General features: G+C 57.2%; 5 protein-coding genes across 7 annotated transcripts; all 5 read left to right on the forward strand.

The window, feature by feature from the left end:
- Window positions 1-229: 229 nt before the first annotated feature.
- acads (acyl-CoA dehydrogenase short chain) lies at window positions 230-3813 on the forward strand. Its single transcript, XM_061292639.1, has 10 exons — window positions 230-422; window positions 892-1046; window positions 1115-1264; window positions 1407-1518; window positions 1666-1817; window positions 1886-2056; window positions 2352-2489; window positions 2568-2663; window positions 2742-2798; window positions 2952-3813. The coding sequence occupies exons 1-10, from the start codon at window positions 389-391 to the stop codon at window positions 3099-3101; spliced, it is 1215 nt and encodes a 404-aa protein (XP_061148623.1). The 5' UTR covers window positions 230-388; the 3' UTR covers window positions 3102-3813.
- A 182-nt stretch (window positions 3814-3995) lies between these two features.
- On the forward strand, window positions 3996-8846 carry LOC133163070 (arrestin domain-containing protein 3-like). 2 transcript variants are annotated; one of them, XM_061292637.1, is made up of 8 exons: window positions 3996-4613; window positions 6128-6215; window positions 6767-6914; window positions 6986-7088; window positions 7256-7512; window positions 7706-7859; window positions 7939-8169; window positions 8290-8846. In XM_061292637.1, the coding sequence occupies exons 1-8, from the start codon at window positions 4334-4336 to the stop codon at window positions 8355-8357; spliced, it is 1329 nt and encodes a 442-aa protein (XP_061148621.1). In that variant the 5' UTR covers window positions 3996-4333; the 3' UTR covers window positions 8358-8846. The 2 variants fall into 2 exon arrangements, with proteins under 2 accessions (XP_061148621.1, XP_061148622.1); XM_061292638.1 differs by having other exon boundaries at window positions 4000-4613; window positions 7939-8093.
- Window positions 8847-9378: 532 nt separating this feature from the next.
- Window positions 9379-11435, forward strand: zcchc9 (zinc finger, CCHC domain containing 9). The gene is made up of 6 exons (XM_061292647.1): window positions 9379-9531; window positions 9892-10264; window positions 10404-10554; window positions 10622-10714; window positions 10951-11019; window positions 11241-11435. The coding sequence occupies exons 2-6, from the start codon at window positions 9917-9919 to the stop codon at window positions 11351-11353; spliced, it is 774 nt and encodes a 257-aa protein (XP_061148631.1). The 5' UTR covers window positions 9379-9531; window positions 9892-9916; the 3' UTR covers window positions 11354-11435.
- An 877-nt stretch (window positions 11436-12312) lies between these two features.
- Window positions 12313-14630, forward strand: xrcc4 (X-ray repair complementing defective repair in Chinese hamster cells 4). 2 transcript variants are annotated; one of them, XM_061292644.1, is made up of 8 exons: window positions 12313-12465; window positions 12744-12923; window positions 13066-13250; window positions 13364-13530; window positions 13671-13802; window positions 13871-13968; window positions 14113-14239; window positions 14423-14630. In XM_061292644.1, exons 2-8 carry the CDS (start codon window positions 12782-12784, stop codon window positions 14502-14504), a joined length of 933 nt encoding a protein of 310 aa, XP_061148628.1. In that variant the 5' UTR covers window positions 12313-12465; window positions 12744-12781; the 3' UTR covers window positions 14505-14630. The 2 variants fall into 2 exon arrangements, with proteins under 2 accessions (XP_061148628.1, XP_061148629.1); XM_061292645.1 differs by having other exon boundaries at window positions 12336-12923.
- On the forward strand, window positions 14598-20026 carry LOC133163065 (aggrecan core protein-like). The gene is made up of 13 exons (XM_061292621.1): window positions 14598-14795; window positions 15083-15377; window positions 15443-15769; window positions 15880-16054; window positions 16127-16254; window positions 16368-16670; window positions 17131-17514; window positions 17766-17929; window positions 18078-18750; window positions 18833-18915; window positions 19042-19186; window positions 19261-19443; window positions 19766-20026. The coding sequence occupies exons 1-13, from the start codon at window positions 14598-14600 to the stop codon at window positions 19918-19920; spliced, it is 3213 nt and encodes a 1070-aa protein (XP_061148605.1). The 3' UTR covers window positions 19921-20026.
- Window positions 20027-20049: the final 23 nt, after the last annotated feature.

The raw sequence follows: 20049 nt of genomic DNA on the forward strand, positions 1-20049 counted from the left end.
ATTTCAAACTTTATTTTTATTTCAATTTGAAGCATGCAAAGTTGTCCGCTTTATTTGGGTGACCAACGGTGGCGGCGGCGGTGGCGGCGGCGGCGGCGGGCCCCCCGAGCTGGCGTCTGTCTCCCGGCCGGGGACGGACGGACGGACGAGCTGCTGCCTTTACGTTCACAAGGTTTGGTCAACTTTGACCCAGTGAAAATACTTCAAGTAGAAAAGAAGCTTATTCACGTCAACCAAAGTAAGCCTTCCCTGAGCAAATCACCTTGTACATTGGGCGCATTGGCTGAGGAGTTGCGTTTCGTAAAGCGTGCATCTCGATCCCGAGCGTCCGTAAAGCGTGCATCTCGATCCCGACCGTTCGTGAACGCAGCACGGCGTCCGAGCAAACATGGCGGCGGCCCTTCTCTGCAGAGCGACCCAAGGTGAGCCATTTCACTACTTCGACGCCGCTCACCATTCCGGATGGAAAACTCGGGGCCGGGGTGCTAAGTCTCCGATGTCCCTTCGCTCGCTCGAGACTCAAGTTAGGTCATTGCAGCGATTAAAAACAACCACAACAACAAAGTGGTGGCAAAGGACAACCTTCTTTGCCACTGTCCGTCCCTTGTTTAAAGCACCGACTCCTTTGGTGCAGCCACATATTTCAACCAATCGACGTGGCGTGAATATGTACGTGTGACCTTTCTTGACCCTTTCATCGAGTTAGCGTGAAGCTAATGGACACCATTTCAGTTGCATGAGCAAATGAGAGTGGAAAGTTCTAGGGAAAGTGCCTAAGGCCTTGAAATGATGCCAAGCAACCTTGTTGTCGTCGTCACTATGTCTGTGTGTGGGAAGGAAGGCATTGGTGTCCCAACAGAAGTCTTGTAAATGATATGGCCTTCCTTGTAGCCGTGGGCCTGCGCGGATGGCGCGGCCTATCTCAGCTGGCGGAGCTTCCGGAAACCCACGACATGCTGCGGCGGACGTGCCGCGACTTTGCCGAGCGGGAGCTGATGCCCATCGCCGCCCGGCTGGACAAAGAGCAGACGTACCCGGCGCGGCAGGTATGCGGCTCCGTCCGTCCGGCCGAGCTGACCTTGTGGAAACTGCCCGGTGTGTTCCGCTCGCTCAGATTCTGGAGCTGGGCGCCATGGGCGTGATGGCCATGGAGGTCCCCGAGGAGCTGGGCGGCGCCGGCATGGACTATCTGGCGTACAGCGTGGCCACGGAGGAAATCAGCCGCGGCTGCGCCAGCACCGGCGTGGTCGTCTCCGTCAACAACGTGAGAGGCTTCCCGCCTTAGCCGGCCGGCCAGCCGAGCCTGCGGCGCTCTTGTCGTGGGTCTGTCACGAGTTGCCGCGGGACTCGCTTTGTCTCCCCCCGTCCTGACTTGTGCGTGTCATGGTGCCCCGCCCGTGTGTCAGTCTCTCTACTTGGGCCCGATCCTGAAGTTTGGTTCTGAGGAGCAGAAGCAGAAGTGGATCACTCCTTTCACCGATGGCCGTCGGGTGGGCTGCTTCGCCCTCAGCGAGCCAGGTAAGCGAGCCGCCGGCCTGCCGGTGGCAGGAAATCAAGATGTGGGCTGGCCGGCTGGCCGGCCGGCCGGCCGGCCGGCCGGCCGGCCGGCCGGCCAGCCGGCCAGCCCACATCTTGATTTCCTGCCACCGGCCGGCCGTCCCTCAGGCAACGGCAGCGACGCGGGCGCCGCATCCACGCTGGCGCATCAAGACGGCGACCATTGGGTTCTGAACGGCACCAAAGCGTGGATCACCAACAGCTGGGACGCCGCCGCCGCCATCGTCTTTGCCACCACCGACAGAAAGCTGAAGCACAAGGCAAGAGTTTGGGATGTTGGTGGGCCATGCGGGCATGGCATGGCTGACGCCCTGCCCTGTTTGCGTAGGGCATTAGTGCCTTCTTGGTGCCCATGCCCCACCCGGGCCTGTCGCTGGGCAAAAAGGAGGACAAGCTGGGCATCAAGGCGTCGTCCACCGCCAACATCATTCTGGAGGACTGCAGGATCCCGCCGGCCAACATGCTGGGCCCCCGCGGCGCCGGATTCAAGATAGCCATGGTAACCGGATCGCCCGACATCAAACTCTTTGGAGTCCACAGTTTGCGCGCGCAGGAAGCCATCCATCAAGTACGCGAGCGCCTTCGGGCTTCTGCCCGATACAAACGTTCACGTCGGCTTCCGGAGCACTTCTGCCGGCTGACGACGGAGGAGCGAGAAAACCCGGGGCCGGACCCCATTTGGGTTTAGTTGTCGGCTAACTGCCGTAGCACCGGAAACACGCCACCCGGACTGAGCTCGATGCGTCTGTGCCCCCCGAGCCCGCTGGCTTACCTTACCTGACCTGCCTTTGCAGCAAACTCTGGACAGCGGGCGCATCGGCATCGCCGCTCAGGCGCTGGGCATCGCTCAGGCCTCGCTGGACTGCGCCGCCGATTACGCGCACAAGCGCGTCGCCTTTGGCGCCCCCATCGGGAGGCTGCAGGCTATACAGGTGAGCAAGTGCGCCGGCGACATGCCTTTGCCCGGTTCCGAGCGGATTGCGGCTCAGCGCCCTTTGTTTGGCGCCTAGTTCAAGCTGGCCGACATGGCGCTGGCCATTGAGAGCGCTCGCCTGCTGACGTGGAAAGCGGCCCTGCTGCGCGACGCCGGGCGACCTTTCACCAAGGTAGGCGTCGGTTAGGGTTGGCAGCAAGTTGCGACGAGGCTTCTCACCATCGGCGTGCGTGCGTGCGTGCGCCCGCAGGAAGCCGCCATGGCCAAATTGGCCGCCTCCGAGGGCGCCACCTTCTGCTCCCATCAGGTGAGGCGGCTCAACGTAGTGCTCGGCGGACCGATGCCACCTGCCTCTCTTTTTCCAAAAATGTTTTCAATGCTTTTCGCTTGTTGCCCGTTGTGTCAGGCCCAATTGTTTCCAGCCGACCGCTTTTACCTTTCTTGTGTCGTGGGCCTTTAGGCCATCCAGGTCCTGGGCGGGATGGGCTACGTGACGGACATGCCCGCCGAGCGCCACTATCGCGACGCTCGTATTACCGAGATCTATGAGGGCACCAGCGAGATCCAGAGGCTGGTCATCGCAGGACAGCTACTCAAGGACTATTCCTAAGGCTAGACCTCAACGTACGGACCCGCCTGCAAAACATCCTAGCGGAACACAACAGTGTCAACAAAACATGACCATGTGCCTCTTTTGTTTGGCTCACGCTAAATGTTAACGCCTCGTTTTCTCTGATTTATGGATTGTTATGGCCATTGGCAAGCTAAGCATTTGGACAAATCACGTGTGCCTCAAGCCAAATCCCGATTGGGAACATGCCAAATGAAATACACGCCCTTTTGTAAGCCGCCAGTAGGTCCTTCCCTCCAGGCCCTTTTCTGGCCCCAGTGACAGATGAACATTCAATCCATACGATGACGCCTCGCAAATGACGTCAGCAAAGCAAAAATAAACACGTGCCCCGCACCACATAGTGTAGCCTATCGATGAGAAGAAATCTGGAAGAAGCCCCGCAGGAGCCCAAAGACTCCACCATCCAGTGCGCCAGCCACACCTGCAGACGCAAGAAATGTCCAGCAGATGGCAGCAGGACGCAACAAACGGCGTCAGAACGCCAAGGAGTGAAACTGACCAAACTAAAACCCGTGTGAAAACAAAAACAACAAAGCTATGTTGATGTTAAGCTGTATTTATATACGAAAATGGATGGATATTTTATTTTTTTGGATGAAGTGCATGTGGGGACGCGCACATCGTTAAAAAAATAGGATGCATCGGGTACACGTATGCATGTTTATGTAAATAAATAGCAATACCTATATACATAGACATACATACATATATATATAGACAGAGAGACAAACAAACGTTTAAAGCTAAGACTAGTGCTCATTTTTGCTGTCCCTAATATTTTGACCAGCCAAATCGTTTGAGCGCGCGCGCAGGTGAAGCTTCACTTCCGGGTTTTTTGCACGCGAATGACCAGTTACGTGTGTCGAGTGACGTCACAGCGCAGCTGTTCTCTGATGACGGCTGATCGCCCAAGCGTCGCAGACGTTCTCCTAGGCCGTGCGCGTGCGCGAGGATTTTGCACACGGAGTCCTTTAAGACGAGCGTGCCTGCCAGCGCGCACGCTGCACACGGCGGCACTCGCGCGAACCGAGCGGGACCCGATGAGCCAGCAGTGACGGACGGCGGCCGAGCTCCGTGCGGGTCACCGGGAGGCGAGCTCCGTGCGGGTCACCGGGAGGCGAGGGGGCCACTCGGCTTGGCTCAGCTCGGCTCGGCTCTTGGATGCCCGGACGCCGACGCTCTTCCACGGGGGACTTTGGCTTGTCGTCATGGTTCTTGGCAAAGTTCGGGCGGTGGCCGTGTGCTTTGACACTCTGAACGAGAGCAACCGGCCGGTGTTCTCCGGGGGGGAGCTGGTGTCCGGCCGCGTAGTGGTGGAGGTGACCGGGGACGTGCGCGTCCGCAGGCTAGACGTGACAGCGCGCGGCGTGGCCAAGGTCCGCTGGACCGAATCCCGCAACACCGCAGCCAACACGGCCTACACGCAGAACTACAACGAGGAGGTGGAGTACCTGCACCACCGGGACACCCTCATCGGCGAGGAGCGAGGTGAGGCGCGGCGCGGCGCATCATCATTATCGTTGTCCGCGCGCGCGCGCATCATCATGATCGTTATCGTCATCATCGTCACCGCGCTTGGCAGCAGCAAACAAACGCAAAAGCAACAAGCGCCTCACGTGACCGCCTCATCAAAATGTTGGCAACCGAAGCACGTGCACGACAACTGTTTGAGCGCGCAAACGTTAATCAAACACAGCAAGTGATGACAACAGCAGGAACAGGAGCAGGAGCAGAAGCAGAAGCAGAAGCAGGAGCAGGAGCAGGAGCAGGAGCAGGAGCAGGAGCAGGAGCAGGAGCAGGAACGGGCAACTGCTTTTTGTCTGCTCCAAGCGGTTCAAACCTGATCAATGACGCTACGGCGAGCGGGAGGGCGTTTGTGCGCGCTGCCTAAAATGCCAAGTTGAGGCTTTTAAATGGGGAATATAACGATTGTCGATCGCTTGAATTCGGTTTGGGGGCTGGCTAAGCGAAATGGTGGCTTCCTCCACCGAAAGGAATGTGTGCTTGTTGAGCTTCGGAGAAGAACGTCCACCCTTGAAACATTACCAATCAGCAGCACGTTCCGTGCATTGAGTTAGAAACTTGAACTGCGTATATTGAAGTGGCCTATTCGTTCCTTTTTTCTTTTTCACTTGTTTCACATCATCAGCGGACGTCCTTGTCGGCGATTTAAGACTTGACGCGAGGGTCTCCCCCTTGCACTCTACGTGCCGTCGGGGAGGTGGGCGGGGCCTGGGACCACTCAGCACCAATCAGGAGCGAGCTTCGCCAGCCAGGCTCCAATGGCGGGCGGGCGGGCGGGCGGTCGGTCGGCGAGAGAGAGGCTGTTCGGGCTGGTTCAAACTGGACTGCTGCAGACTGGGCCGCTCGCTCAAGACTTCTTGCACTTTATCTCGGCGCGTGCACGCTACAGGAAGCACATGGAAACTGCATGGTGGCTGCAATTGCTTTCCATTCAGGTTTACACTTGTCACAAGTCACATTGAGGGCTTCAAGTTGACTCGGGCCCAGACAAAGAGTCAAGGCAAATTGGATTTGACAAGCCGTCATGGTTTCAAAGCAGGCAGCCTGGTTCAGGCATCAAAGGCTTTCAAAATGACCAAGTTGGCCTTTGAGCCAAGTTGCCAGCCCGGCCGGCAAAGCCATTTCCAACCGACGCGCTCTCAAATTGTTAAACTCGTTAAGCTGTCAAGTCTAGATTGCGCCTTCGCTGTCCTAATGCGGCTCGTCCAAGCGGCTCCAAGGGCGAATGCGGTCGGGCGTGCACATGCACGGATTGCAGCCGTCGGGAGCCGCCCCGGACGCTTGCTTTCACATTTCTGTCCAAAGCAAAGGCTCAAATAGCAGCTTGCCATTTGTCTGGCGTAAACGGGCCCTAAGAGGACGGCTGGAGGGAGGGAGGGAGGGAGGGAGGGAGGGAGGGAGGGAGGGAGGGCCGGTCGGCGTACGTCAAAGTCCCGTCCGGCCAAAACGCCAGTTACCTTTGGCTTTCCTGCTCGCAGATGACGACGCGGCAAACCGAGGCGGCGTCACCGTGCTGCGCGGCGGCGGCGTGCACGAGTTTGCCTTCAGCTTCCACCTGCCGCAGATGTGAGTCACGCCGCCGCCTCGAGTAATGGACTCTTGCACAATGAATGTCAGAGACCGCCCGCTTCAGAACCACAAACAATCCCAAACAGAAGTAAATACCTTGTCTCCATCAAATGATGGGGAACAGTAAATTCCAAAAACACGAAAAAGAACTATTCCATTGCTTTTCGACCATTGCCGTAAATCAGTGCTTCTCAAATAGTGGGGCGCGCCCCCCAAGGGTACTAGAATAAAGTGTAATTGCGCATCTTCACAGCAGGGGGCAGTGGCGCTCTCATTGTTACTTCTGTGACGTTTGCGACAGTGCAACATTTTACCACTTACAAGACAAGTGAGGATAGTCACGGTGGGGAGGGGGGGGGGCGCGAATAGTTTTCTTCTTGCTAGGGGGGGGGGCGTAACAGAAAATAATTGAGAAGCACTGCCGTAAATTGACTTGACGCATATCTAGTCCCCCTGCGCTGGCTCACAAGCCGCTCTCAAAATAACGCCGTCTTATAGCCCAGTTTGCCTTGCTTGCTTGATTGCTGACGTTGCGCTCGCTCACGCAGGGCGCTGGCGACGTCGTTTGAGGGCAAACACGGCAGCGTCAGGTACTGGGTGAAGGCGGAGCTACAGCGACCGTGGATGCTACCAGTCAAGGTCAAGAAGGAGTTTGTGGTCTTTGAGCACATTGACATCAACACGCCCCTGCTGCTGGTAGGCCCCCCCCCCCTCCCCCCCGGGGCCTGGGGAGTGGCCGTTCAAGTGCGTCTGGGTTGTGTGTCCAGGCTCCTCAGGCTGGCAGCAAGGAGAAGACTTTGTGCTGCTGGTTCTGTGCGTCAGGTCCCATCTCACTCAGCGTCAAAGTGGCTCGCAAGGGCTACACGCCAGGTAGTGCTGGACTCCCTCCCGGCCGGCCGGCCCTGCCCCGCCCTGCCCTGCCTCACGGCCCGTCCTCCCCTTCCATCGTCACGTCCTTGCTGTCTTCAGCCTCCGTGGCGTCTTCCCATCCGCCGCTTGGTCTCCCGACAGCCTCTCTTGCCTCCCTCTCTTCCCAGGCGACTCCATCCAGATCTTTGCTGAGGTGGAGAACTGCTCCACCCGAGTGGTGGTGCCCAAAGCGGCGCTGTACCAGACGCAGACCTTCTTCGCCAAAGGCAAAGGCAAAGAGATTCAGCAGCTGGTGTCCCACCTGCAAGGGGAAGCCCTGGCGCAGGGCAAGAGTCAAAGCTGGGAGGGAAGGATGCTCAAGATCCCGCCTGTGTCGCCGTCCATCCTGGACTGCCCCATCATACGGGTGGAGTACGCCCTCGTGGTGAGCACCCGACATTTTGTTTGTTGGTTGACCCGCCCGCCCTTTGCAATTTGAGACAAAAAAGCCATAGTTGGCCCCGCCTCCTGCTCCTCCAGCTGCGGCTCCTCCTTAGCAAAAAAAGGATTGGGCAAAAACAAGTGTACAACCAAAGTCACAGCCATAAAACATTTCAGTCAGACCTCCTTTCCTTTAGGTGTACGTGGACATTCCGGGCGCTCTCAACTTGTCCCTCTCGTTACCGTTGGTGATCGGGACCATCCCGTTACACACCGCTGCCTCCCGCACGTCCAGCATCAGCAGTCACGGTAGCGCCTCCAGCTGGATGGGCGCGGCAGAGCACCCTGAGAGTAAGTCGCCCAAGCCATATGTGATGGAAAAGAAATGGGATCGCGTGTTTTCATCTCAAATGATTGGAGCGTTTTTTAGCTCCCCCCAGCTACGGCCAGCTGGCCATCCCAGAGTCACACCGCCGTCACTTCCTCCACGCCGTCCACGAGCAGGAGCAGGAGCAACACGCCAGCGCCGCGCTGCTTACGTACATCACGGAGTTCCGATACCTCCCGCCTCCGCTCTACGCCGAGGTGAACACGGACGGACGGACGGACGAACAGACAGACGGACGGACGCGCTTCCTGCGTGCGCCCAAAACCATTGATGGCATGCTCAACTTTTTGCACAGCGTGCCGATTGCACAACCGCTCATGTCCATGACCATTCATGCCGTGCTTGCTTGTTACTAACACGAGTATGTCCCCCCCCCCCCCCCCCCCCCATCAGGTGGACCCGTATCCCGCGCCGGTGGAGCCCGGCAGCCCCGACACGTGTGTGTCACGCTGAAGAGGTAGACTGCATCCGCCTGATTGGTAGATGGTCCTATGTGACGCCGCCCACTTGCCACCTTCTTCTCGGAAGCTCTTTTGCAAAAGCACCACCCGAGACCGCCAAGACGCCCTCTGCTCTGATCCGATCCGTTCTCTCCTGTCCCCCAGCTCCCAAGCGTCCGTTCCTCCCCTGGTCAGGATGGGAAATCACGCGTGTGCTGGAATGTGTGCGGGTTTTCTAAAAGCACACCGAGCAAGTTCAAAGTGGGCTGTTTTGACGTTTGCTGAAAGCTAAACCTGATTATTGTGAGAAGACTTTTATTCCGATGAGCGCATTCCCACGTGTCTGATGTGCAAAATGTTTACAAAAGAATTTGGTCACAGGTCCTTCAAAGTTTGGGAGCTGACTCAAGTGCAATAGCTTTTCATATTTTTTTTACAATTGACCTTTTCAATAGCTGTTGATGTTCTTGTCACTTTTGATGAGGACAAATAAAGTTTTATTTTATAAAAGCCTTTTCTCCTGCACAATGTGACTTGACAAGCCCAAGAGGATCGACATACTCACATTTCCTGTTAGCGAGGGCGACCGACCGACCGACCGACCGACCGACAGACCGGACGTTCTCTTTTCCCCGGGCTTGTCCTACTTTTGAGCCCTAAATGCCACCAATATCAGGTGCTAACCAAAAATCCTAAGCATTTGTGGTTGATGTGCTATTTGAAGCAATAATTACTGCGCTTTAGTCAGTCATTTATAAATCAAGTTTTCCCCTTTTCAATTTGTGGTCGAACGCCATACGTTGTTTTATTTGTAACTCCACTTTCTATAAACAACACGAAAGTATTACAATGTTAAATGTAAGTATCCAGTGTCTTTACAAATGGATAGTTTTGCTGCTCATGACGATTAAGCCCTGGATCTCTGTTGGTACCATGTCTCTTTTTACAATATACTAAAAGACAAAACTTTTTCCCAACAACAGAGAGAGAGAGAGAGAGAGAGAGAGAGAGAGAGAGAGAGAGAGAGAGAGAGAGAAAAAAGTAAGTATGATTGGTATCGCCCATCCCTAGCATCAAGTACTCCGAAGCAGAGGGTGGCGCCAGAGTGCAATTTGGTCTTTAAGAGAAGCAACGAAACACTGATCCAGGTTCCGGGGAAAACAGCAACACATGGATGACGTTTCAACTTCTCAAGGTAGTCTTGTGTTGGTTTTCTCAATCAAACGTTGTCTTCAACATATGAACTAATAGTCGTTTAGTCTTAGCAAGTTGGTCGATTGCGGGCCCACGTCACGTTAAGGAATGCGCCACAACACGTGTGCTAAGTTTTGAGCTAATGTGCTAACTAACGTACTGGCGCTGTTTACCAGTACGTTACATTTACGTTTTTCTGTTTTGGGGATCTTGTCAATTCCAATTCAAAGCCCCAAAACATAGCAATTAAGTGAGTTTTTTTTTCTAAATTCCCCAATTGATGTACTCTTATGTTAGATCGGTTGTGGCAGGCCCAGCCAGCCAGCCATCCATTGAATGAAATCTCTTGCCTTTTGCCCAGACCCTTGCACTCTGACGAGGTCATCATGACGAGGTGGGCGCGGGCCAACAACGTCCACAAGCACAAGGCCGCCGAGGCCACGCCCTGGAGTCGGCTGCGGGCCGGAGCAAGAGGAGAAGAACCTCAGAGGAGCCACGCTCGAGGAATGCAACCGGGCGGCTCGGCGGTGAAGAAGGCCAACAAGAAGAAGAAGGAATACACGGACCAGGATGTCAATGGCTTCCTGGCCTTTCTGCAGCAGGGCGGGCAAACGACGGCGGCGACAACGCACGGGCAGCAGGAGCTGCGGCAAGAGGTGGAGGTGGCCTTGAAGAAGGACCAGAGGAGAGAAAGCAGGAGGCTCAAGAGGCAGGCAGACAAGAAGAACAGAATGGTGAGCTGTTTCCCCCTCTCTCAAGACAAAGCCCTTGCTGTATTTTCGCATCAACTGACATTGTTTGCCATTTTTTATTTTTTTTGACCGTGGCCCACTTTTCACAAGTCATTGTTGTTTGTTTGGGTCTTCTCCGCAGCTGTGCTTCAACTGCAGGAAGCCCGGCCACGGCCTGGCCGACTGTCCAGAGGCAGAGGGCGACCGGGAGATGGGTAGCGACATCTGCTACCGATGCGGTTCCACCGAGCACGAAATCCACCGCTGCCGGGCCAAAGTGGACCCCGCCGTCGGTGAGGACAAGGACGTTTCCTTGTCCTCCCTCTGTTAATAACAGCGAGTGGACTTTTGCAATTGCAGGTGCCTACCCGTACGCCAAGTGCTTCATCTGTGGTCAGACGGGACATTTGTCACGCTCCTGCCAGGACAACCCCAAAGGCCTCTACGCTCAAGGTCCGTGAGTTGACGTATCGTCCATGTTATTCTGATTTCGGCCGCTAGATGGGGACGCAGTATTCCATTAGCCTTCTTTTTGACCCTTTTTTGAGTGGGGGGGGGGGGGGGGGTGGAGGCGATAGCTGCAAAAGGTTTTTGATTTGGTCAAATGACCTTGAATTATTGATTGACAGTGGCTGCATATGGCCACTGTCTGCGTGCGTTCCATTTTGACGCTCTCGTTTGCTTCCCAGGAGGGAGCTGTCGAGTCTGCGGATCTGTGGAACATTTCCAGAAGGACTGTCCCGAACATCAAGCCTCCAGTGAGTCTGACGCTGCTCTTCTTTTTTTCTTTCTGGGGGGAAAACCAAATAAGGAGGGGAAAGAAACAGGGCGTTGTTGAAAGACAAAGGGGGCAAAGTAGGGGAAATGCACGGTTCCAGAAAAGAAAGAGAGTGGCTTGCTTTATTTTCCTTCTTCAATTAACTCAGTTTAGGCATTCCAGCTTGCATTGATGTTTTTTCTTTTTCTTTCTTTCTTTCAGGTCATAACGTGACGTTGAGCTGGTTGTCCAACAACATGAGCGCCGACCATGAGGACGTCCACGTTCCCGTGGTCAAGAGCGAACCCAAGCGCCACAAAGTGGTGGTCTTCTGAACTTGTTGCCGCTGCAACCCTTTTGCCTCTTTCCAAAATCATTTTGTTCGCTTTTGTTATGCTAGTAAATCAATCAAAAGACGTCATTCTGTACGGTTTGTGGTGCTTTTGGTTTTTACCCACTCGCCCTGTCAACTTTGTCTGGCTGCTGAGAACCATTTAGAAAGGTTAGTTGCGACATCATTGATGAGGTCTTTACAAGACTTTTGCAAACCTAATCAAGTCCAGATGTTAACAGCTCGTGAATACAAGCAAGAACAAGAAGAACCTTGTGCACTCCGCCCTGGGAGGGAAACTTCAGACCCCCTCCGAGCCTTCTGTTTCCAAATGCAGCACAGAGGCTTCATTCAGCGATGCCACCTGCTTGCACTTTTACTTCCAACTCTTGTCCATCTTTGTGTAAACAATTCCTATTTCACATTCTTGGAAAGCCCCTGAAAATGCGCTGCAATCCGGCTGGATGGGCGGGCGCGCATGTGTGTTGAATTTATGGAGAACACTAAAACGCGTGCAATTATTGCTGGAGGAGACGCATGTTATCTGAAGTCCAGTCCCGCGTTGCTCCTGAGCTGAGCTGAGCTCGTCCTAATCCCTTCATTTCCCTTCTCGACAACGCGTGGCAGGCACGCAGCTTTGTTGCCTTTGCCTCTCAGGGCAGAAAACCAACCCTTCGCTCTTTTTACTCGTCATGTTCAAATTGTGCCTCTGAATCAGAAAAAAATTCATACAACAAGGAGACAATATATATATATATACATTTATACAATACAGCAGCTTCTTGTGTCTCCCCTTGCTGTATGAATTTTTTAAATATATATTATATATATATATATATTATATATATGAACTGCAAGTACATGAAAGAAAGAAAAAAAATCTATATATTTATGTGTGTGTGTGTAGACTATAATTAAATAGTACTATGATCATAAACATCTAAAATTTTTCAATTAAATTCTTGCGTTAATGAGTCGATGCGGTGTTTGTCGCCCGATGATGACGTAGGCGAAACTTGCTAAGCCTGTCGGGCGCAGTTATGGACCGGAAAAGATGCTAGTGAGACCATTTTTTTTATCCGAACCAAAGGGTAGGCAAAAGGAAAACACAAGTGGGTAAGTTGTTGCGTGCAACGCCCGGTTAATAGTGTGTTTTGTTCCGTTTTAAGCATTAGTGAGGCCATTCAAACTTGCCGGTGCGAGCTAGCTAGCAGCTTAGCATTCAACAAATGCGTGTGCTTTGACTTGACGTGATTTGTCTTGGCGGGGAATGACGTCATCCGCGCAGTTGACAGCAGATCTGGCGGCTGTTGTCATTGGCGTGAATTGGGGCTTGCCTTGTGCCGGCCGCTCTCTTCTGTGATTGCCTCTTTCCCCATGTCTCCAATCACAAGCTCAAGGGTTGAGTCCGGAAGCTGCCCGGCCCGCAGAGATGCACTCGTCCGTGAGGGAAATCCCGCTGTCGTCCGAGCCCGACTCCTCCTACTTCCTGCGTGTGGACGAGAGTGGGCGGGGCTTGGCCTATGGCTTCCAGCTGCTGCTCAGCGACGGACGACACGCTTGGAGTGGAGAAGGTCGGTCCATCCGGTCCTCCGGTCCATCCGGTCCTCCGATCCTCCGTCTCCAACTTTCATGAACTCCTCGCCATCCACTATTTTTTGCGAGTCGATCAGATTATCAGTGAATCACTGTCGGTCGGCTCTTCTAATTTCCCAGCGAGCGAGGCGTGGGTGCGCCAGGAGGCGGCTGAACTGGAGATGTCCACGGAGAAGTACGTCCAGGACCTGCGGGAGGCGCTGACGGGGGAGGCGGGCGTCCACTCTTACCGCTTCGCCCTGGCGCCGGCCGCGCCCGACGGCGCCCTCACACTGACCTACGACAAAGTGCAGAAGGACATCTCGGTGAGGCGTGAGCGGTCGCCCCGATCAATGCGCGGGCCCCACTACTCAAACGAGTGTGACGGTGTCGCGGGCGGGGCTGGCCGTTTCACCGTCTCTTCGTTGTCGCACCGCAGTTCAGGCTAGGCTCGACGCGGCTCGGGCCCGTCACCGAGCCCGAGCGGATTGTCGGGGCTCTGCTGACCCGCAGTCTGGAGAGAGCCACTTCTCTGGAGCGGCACAACCGGGAGCTTCGGGAGCACAACCTACGGCTACGACGAGAACACGTCCGCTTCGGCGCCGAGTAAATACTTAGCGTCTCTGCCGTGACGTGGCGGCGGCGGCGGCGTCTTGAGCGCAGGCCCGCCCGTACAGCCCGCGGCGAGCGCTCCTCCAGGCGTGGCTGTCCTGTCCTGGCTGCACTGCCTGCATTTTGGTTTTCAGGCTGGAGCGCTACGCCAGCGGTAAGGAGGCCCTGGAGGCGGAGCTTTACGCTCGCTTTCTTCACGTCCTCAACGAGAAGAAAGCCAAGATGCGCGGCCTGCGACAGACGCTCGAGCAGCTCCGGGAAGCCGGGTACGCCGTTCGCCCACGCTTCGGAGCGCCCACGTCCGCTCACGGCCCATACTTGGCGTCCTCGGCAGGAGCGGCGAGAAGCGAGAGCGGGCGGCTGAGGAGGCGGAGGGAGAGGCGATGGCGCCGCCGCCGCCGCCGCCGCTGCCGGCCGTTGCATCTTCCGGCGGTACGGCCGAGCATCCCATACTTTGGAATGCAGCCAAGCGGCTGACGTGATTTCAGCCTGGGTGGACCTCCGCATAGCGAACCCAGAGCGTCGGAGCCGTGTCGGACTTGTCTGTCGCGCTGAACGTGCGGGTGCTGTTTTCAGGGGCGCGCTCTCCTGGCCCGTGCGACGACAGCCTGATGGACATCGCCGACGTGGCGCCCAGTCGCAAGCGGCGCTTCCGCCACCGCCCGGGACCCTTGGATGCGGCCGTTGAGCGAGCGCACGCAAGGTGGAGGTCTTTGCAAACCACACGCTCCACTTCCTCTCTCAGATGGAACGAGTCCCGTCGTCCCACTGACCTGCTCCCCTTCCTTCCTTCCTTCCTTCCTTCCTTCCTTCCTTCCTTCCTTCCTTCCTTCCTTCCTTCCTTCCTTCCTTCCTTCCTTCCTTGCTTCCTTGCTTCCTTGCGTAGCAAGAGCGACTCCCCGGCGGCAGCCAGTCAGCAGCAGCCGGCGGCGTCAGAAGAAGTGGAGGACCTCTTTGAGGACTTGTGACAGCCGCAAGATGGATGAGAAGAAGCAGCTTTTGTGGACGTCTGTCCATCTGGGACTTTAGCCTTGGGCGTTGGGACGGTGCGCTGCAGCGAAATGATTGTTCCTCGAATAAAAAGTGTCCAGGCCTGTTGGGGTCTTTGTTTTCACCGCCCTCTCTTGTCGGAACCGCCCACCCGCCCGCCCGCCTCCGTGGAGTGGGCTTGGCGCCGTGTGCGCGCCGCCGCTCACTTGGCTGGCTGGAGCGGAGGAGGAAAGAGCCCGTGGAGCGCACGCCTCAGCCACCTCCTGAAGGTGAGTGGGATTCTTCCCGGCTGGCTCCTTCGGACGTCTTTTTTGAAATGCTTTTCCTGCTGTGTCGTTTTTGGCCGCATGCCAATTTCCCGGCTCGCATGCGGCCACTCCCCAAAGATGCGTCCCAGCGGAAGCAAACAAAAGATGGGTGACGCAACATGCATATTTCGCCAAATGACCTCAACTCTCTCCCTTGCGGGGATTTGCAAAAGTTTTCTTCCTTTCTTCTGTTATTTTCCAAAAGAGTCGCATTTTCAAAGTAGCGCCTTGTTGTGTCTGTCATCCAGGGCCTCGAGGGTTTGATGCAAGCCACCATTTTGGAGCGACGTTGGCTGGAATTAAATGGAGCAACTTCACGTGGAGTGAGGAGGAGTTGCATTTTGACAAAGCTAGCCATTTGGAGCCAGCGACAAGAGAGCGGCAAAGCACTTCTTTTCCATGACATGCGGCAGGGCTGCGGCCTGTATCCATCCTCGTCCTCGTCTTCCGGCCGGCGACCCGCGTCTGTCCTGGGTGGGATGCTTCCGCTTCTGGCCATCCTGCTGCCTCTGCTGTGCGCGTCCTCTGGCCGGCCCCATGCAGGTGACTTGAAATCGTTTCTTTGATTTCTTGCCGCTGGTCATTCCAAGTCAAAATTGCCGTCGCAGCGGCGGACGAAACGGAGCACAGCTGGCACGTGGAGGCCTCGTTGGCCGGCACCGTCCTGCTCCCCTGCCAATTGACCGCGCCCGCTGCCGAGAAGCCGAGGGTCAAATGGACCCGCGTGGAGTCTGGCGCCGAAAAGGTGGTCGTGGTGGCCCGGGGCGGCACCGTGAAGGTGGCCCAGGACTTTGCGGGCCGTGTGTCCTTGCCCGAAGGCGAGGCCGCCCTGGCCATTGTCGGGCTGCGGGCGAGTGACGCCGGCCGCTACCGATGCGAGGTGGCCCAAGGGATGGAGGAGCGGCGCGGTGGCGCCACCACCCTCAGCGTCAGGGGTGAGTCTGTGTCTCCTGGCCCGGTGAGACCAAAGACTAGCCGGCCGCCCGGCTACGCGATGTGGCCCCCTTGAGCGCCAAATGTTGAGCAAGGTGCGCGCTTGCGCCAGGTGCGGTCTTCCACTACCGGGCCAGCACGGGCCGCTATTCCCTGGACTTCCAGGCCGCGGCAGTGGCCTGTCAATCGGCGGACGCCGTCATCGCCACGCCGGAGCAACTGACAGCTGCCTTCCACGACGGGCTGGAGCGTTGCGACGCCGGCTGGCTCGCCGACCGCACCGTCAGGTGGCCGTCCGTCCGGCCGGGATCTTTTGTGGGCGGGCCCGCTAAAATGCTCCTTGCGCCTTTCTCTTCCAGGTATCCCATCAGGCAACCCCGACCGGGCTGCGAAGGCGACCTGAAGAGTCGGCCGGGCGTGCGCACGTACGGCGTCCGAAGCGCTAGCGAGAAATACGACGTTTTTTGCTACGTTGACAAACTAGACGGTAAACGGGGCTACTAAAAATGTGCTAACAGCTGAAAAGTCAAATGAAATGGGCTGCTGATGCTGGAGCTCCAACTCAGCCAATGTCACCGTTGATGTTTGCATTCCATTCAGGGGAGGTCTTCTACCCGCCGGCCGCTGCCGGCGGCGCCAAGCTGACCCTGCAGGAGGCGGCGGGCGAGTGCCGGAAGCACCAAGCGACGTTAGCGTCGCCCGGGCAACTGTTGGCCGCCTGGGCGGCGGGCCTGAACCGATGCGACTACGGCTGGCTGTCGGACGGCAGCGTCCGCTACCCCGTCACCGTTCCCCAACCGCAGTGCGGCGGCGGCCAGCTGGGGGTCCACACGCTCTACAAGGGCCACGACCAGACGGGGTACCCGGACCCGCAGGACAGGCACGGAGCCTACTGCTTCAAAGGTGACCTTTGCACAAGTTGCGTGGAAACTCAATCCAAGTTTGAGGGGCCAAAGCGTCGCAATCAACAGCGTCTCGTTTGCCTCTTTGAGGCCGATTGTCCGAGCGGGGCCAAAACCAAAACAGAAGGGTCGGCCGGGCTCGTCTGGACCGCTGCCTTTTGTCCTTTTACGGCCCTTTTAGCGCCGTCGGAGGAATAGCGCCGATACCCTGTGGAACCCGCCGTGACGTTATTTTTTCCAGCACAAACATGCGCTGTCGACGTGAATGTGTGAGCTCGCGCAGGAGGAACGTGAGCGCCGCTGTCGACTTTGGCCGACGTCGTCGTCGGAGGTTCTGGTACCGAGCAACTCGGCAGCTTTTGAACACCTGTCGTTTTGCAATTGTTTACTTTGAACGTGAAGCTAAAAAAAATGCTACTTGGTCCCTCTTGAAGTTGAAATTCTCTCTTCCTCTTCTGCAGCCAAGCTACCAGAAGCCACGTTAACGGCTCCAAAGAGTACCGGAGTGGCACCGCAACCCGGCGGCGCTTCGGACTTCTCTGAGCGGCAAACGAATCCCGTCACTCCTCGTCCGGCGTCGCGCGATGACGTCATGACGGAGAACCGGCCGACACAGGCGGAGCCGCCTTCTCCAGCGGCCACAACGCGGCCGCTCCGCTGGGCCGCCCTGGGCGGTACCGACCCGCAAGTGTTGGGCGTGACTCGAGCGCCGCTTTTCCCAGCCTCGGTCTTCAAAAAGGAAGCTCCGGCCCGATCGGTAGCTCTACCCGGAGAGGGCCAGCGGCCCACGCTGGAGCCACCGCTCCACGTCATCGTGGTCAACGTGCAGGACCAAAATCAATCGGGTAGGCCCGGCCGACCCGTGCGTTTGAATTGAATGCGACTTGCGCTGTATTTTCCAGTGGTTAAACTAACTGGTGGAGTGTGTCGTCAAAATTGCCTGGACCTGAGCAAGTCCATGCATATTTGATGTTGTGGACATTATCGCGTTGCAGCAACCGGATTGCCTTCGTCAGCATTTGTTTGTCACTTTCTTTTTGTCGTCATCCAAAATGTATTTGCGGTAAAGTCTGCAATCTGCACCTTTTTGGTTCAGTCGACCGCATCCTGCAGTTCCTCAACTCACCCGCGGGGAGCAGCGCTGTGGCTACCGCGCAAATGGCCGACGGCTCGCTTTGGATGGACGCGCCGCTCCTCGACCCCCATGCCGCGGAAGCGCCGCTGCCGACCGTCGGCTTCATCGATGGCACCAAACGCATCGTACGAACGTAGGGCTTTCATGACAAATCAAACTAAAGCGCTCGGTCAGAAAGTAGGGGAAAGTTGCAATCGCCGGACTGCCAATGGATGTGCTTTGACTTGACGTGGCGCTCTTTTGAAATTTGCCTCACATCATCCATCCCATCAGGTGATGTTTGACGCGCGAGCGCCGGAGGAGGCACGAGGGGAGAGTGCCGCCCCCGTTGGGGCCGGCCCGACACCGTCCGAGGAGCCCAGCGTGACGGACGCCTACCGTCTGGGCCATCCGTCCAACTTCCCAGCCGCAGCGTCAGGGACGAGGTGGGCCAGTCCCTCCGCCTCATCCTGGGACTCCAGCACGGAGGACATGCAACTCGGGGGTCCCTCGTTGCTCTCAGAAAGGGCGACGCGGGACGCCGGGGTCCACGCCGGGGTCCACGGCGAGGCTGCGCAGGCGTCCACCTTGGGCCCAGGTGCCGGCCAGACGCCGGGGGACGGGGAGGCTTCGGGGGAGCACGGAGCTCCTGTCGCGGGACACTTCGTCCCGGTTTGTCTGACACCGGACTTTGGAGACGCTGCGACGGAAGGCCCCCCAGCTGCCAACTGGCTTGACACGGACCCCGCTGAGCCCGCCAATCAAAAGGCGGAGTCCACCTCGCCGTCGGCAGGCCTCCAACAGGTCCCCCCGGGGCCGTGCGGCCCCGGCTGGCACAAGTTCCAGTCTCACTGCTACAAACATTTCCAGCAGCGTCGCAGCTGGCACGCGGCCGAGCAAGAGTGCCGCGTCCACGCTGCTCACCTGGCCAGCATCCTGTCGCTGCGAGAGCAACACTTTGTCAATGGTGAGTGGCGCCGTCCGCCGCCGCCTCCGCCCGCCGCTTTGTCCCGGCCCGGTGGCAATTCCCACTTGCTGCGTGCACTCAGGTCTGGCCAGCGACTACCAGTGGATCGGCCTCAGCGACAAGATGTTTGAAAAAGACTTCCGCTGGATCGACGGCAATCCCCTGGTGAGTTACGTTGGCCGACTCCATCGGCTCCAATATGACGACGGCTTCGGGGGAAGGCGGGCTCCGTATTAGCCAGCGACGAGCGAAGACGCCCACGGGGCGAATGACGTTTGTTTGCCTGCGCAGCGATTCGAGCACTGGCGCCCCAACCAGCCCGACAGTTTCTTCCGCTCCGGCGAGGACTGCGCCGTCCTCATCTGGCACGACAGCGGCCGCTGGAACGACGTCCCGTGCAACTACCGCCTGGGCTTCACCTGCAAGAAGGCCGCAGGTGCCGCAGGCGCCGCGTCCCCATGCCGCCACGCTACCCTGACCCTAACCCTAACACCCCCCTCCTACCCGCAGTGTGGTGCGGGCCGCCGCCCGCCGTGAAGGACGCCCGTGTGTTTGGTCCTCGGCGCTTTCGCTACGAGGTCAAGAGCGTGACGCGCTACCGCTGCAAACCGGGCTTGGTCCAGAGGGGCGCCCCCGCCGTCCGCTGCCGCTCCGACGGCCGATGGGAAGTCCCCAAAGTGGCCTGTGTCAGCCGTGAGTACCATGGAGGTGCAGATTAGGGCGCCTCCTGCTGGGCAATAGCGGTAGGAGTGGTTTCAGAGCGCCAATCTCCAATCAGCCTTTCCCATGCAAGCTAATTGCAAGGCAGCCCCAAAAGAAAGACAAAAGTGGAGCAAGGGCAAAAAGAACTTTGACTGAGGTACAGGCTTGCTCAGGGAATGTCCAAAGTAAAAGCAAGACCATGATGATCCCAATTGGAGAAGCTGAAAGTGTCAAAGCAACAAGCTTAAGGGCTGTGACCTTGTGGAAAACTTGCTCCGTCTGCGGTCTCACTCTGTCTTGTATTTCCTCTCAGCGGCGACCTATCACGCGCAAGTTCCCGCGCAGACGACGGGCGACGCGCTCGGCGTTCACCTCCACCGCGCGGCGACCGATCGTGACCGGCGGGCGGCAGAGGGACGACGGACAGCGCGGCGCTTGCGGAACTCGCTGTCGGCGCCCCGATGGTGACATTTGACACGCCGAGTGGCCAATTAAGACAATCCTCTCTTGCTATATTGTTTGCTTTATTAATGCCTTTCAATTTTACCATGCATTAAAGCGCCTCTCCCTCCAATTATGGGTGGGTGGATGGGTTGG

The sequence above is a fragment of the Syngnathus typhle genome, linkage group LG12, assembly GCF_033458585.1.
Source record: "Syngnathus typhle isolate RoL2023-S1 ecotype Sweden linkage group LG12, RoL_Styp_1.0, whole genome shotgun sequence".
In the NCBI taxonomy this organism is placed as follows: domain Eukaryota; kingdom Metazoa; phylum Chordata; class Actinopteri; order Syngnathiformes; family Syngnathidae; genus Syngnathus; species Syngnathus typhle.